Below are 1,390 nucleotides of genomic sequence, written 5' to 3' on the forward strand. Positions count from 1 at the left end.
GGCTTCTTTGACCCCAACACCCACGAGAACCTCACCTACATGCAGCTTCTTCAGAGGTGTACCTTGGATCCTGATAGTGGTCTTTTTTTTCTTTCACTTAAATAATATTCAGTGTTTTTTTTTTTCATTGATTTCACTTTACATCCTCTAATACAATCTTCCCTATTTTTGTGTTTTTCTCTGTTTTCATTTTTCATTGGTTTCTTTTCTGTTTATACCTCTTTTTGTATCAACTATTTTATTTTCCCTATACCAATTATTTTTATTTACATGATTAGTATACTGAAAGAACTGCCATCTCAGGTTTTGTATTTTGTTTCCTTTTTACTTTCATTATTATTTAAATAACTTTCACATGATGCTTTCTTTTATTATCACACCTTGGTCTGTATTTCTAAAATTGCGTTGGTTTACATCCTTTGGTATGATGTTCCCCTTTATACATATCTTTCCCTTTTTCCAAAATGGAGAGAATCAGTAGGTGCTAAGTCTTCTCTTGTTCCATTTTCAGCTCTTTTCATTTTTATGGGGACTGTTCCATGTTTTTTTAGTGCCCAGAAATAAACAATGATTCCTTTCTTTTTCCGTAGGTCTGCTATCATTCAAATGGCACATTCTGTCTGTTTTTGTTACACCTGCCAAAAAAATCCAGTTCTCTCTGCTGTGAGGAGAAGAATAGTGTAAGGAGATAGAAATCATGATTCCATTTTTTTCATTTCCCTTTTTTTTAGTTGTTATCATTTGAATTTTTCCCTACCAAGTGTGATGATTTTCATCATTTATTTCTTATGGATGATGTCCCATTCCTTTGAAAATGTCTAGTAATACCAATAGGGTATGCCTTTATTATAAAATTTGGTGAACTTTCATCCTGTCTGTTATTCATAGATACAGTAACAAATCTTAGGAGTGGTATATTTCAGATGAATTGATTTGTTTGTCTAAGAACATTGGTCTGTTACACCTCATGGGAAATAATAATGGCTTTGAATATCATTGTATGTCAGTTTCTATGGAATCGGAGATAGAATCCTAGACTTTTATCTAAGGTCCTTGAATGAAAAAGTCCGAAACAATAGTCACAATAATATGTATCTCTGTAGTCTTCCTGTTTTCCTTTGACTAGAATCCTGTATTCAGATGTCTCATTTTGACGTGAATGTGAGTGATCATAGTCAACTGGAACTTCGGGGGATTTGTCGGTTTCTCTACCACTGAGCAGCAAATGCTCTCAAAGTTGGTGGCTTTTATGGTATGCCACCACTCATGTCAGAAGGGTGAAAGACAATTCTTATCCAAAAGTTACATATCTGATATCAAACATACTGAGATTTAGGGAAACATTTGTCTGGCTGTTGGTCTCAGAAAAATGAAAGAACGGAAAACTACT

General features: G+C 34.0%; 1 protein-coding gene across 1 annotated transcript in view; it reads left to right on the top strand.

The window, feature by feature from the left end:
* EPPK1 (epiplakin 1) overlaps nucleotides 1–996 on the top strand; it is a 14,317-nt gene extending 13,321 nt beyond the window's left edge. Inside the window, exon 3 of the mRNA XM_027857750.1 lies at nucleotides 1–996. Within this exon, the coding sequence (XP_027713551.1) occupies nucleotides 1–105 (105 nt within the window). The 3' untranslated portion in view covers nucleotides 106–996.
* Nucleotides 997–1,390: the final 394 nt, after the last annotated feature.

This window comes from Vombatus ursinus, unplaced genomic scaffold, assembly GCF_900497805.2.
Source record: "Vombatus ursinus unplaced genomic scaffold, bare-nosed wombat genome assembly UNPS02012319.1, whole genome shotgun sequence".
Taxonomy (NCBI): Eukaryota; Metazoa; Chordata; class Mammalia; order Diprotodontia; family Vombatidae; genus Vombatus; species Vombatus ursinus.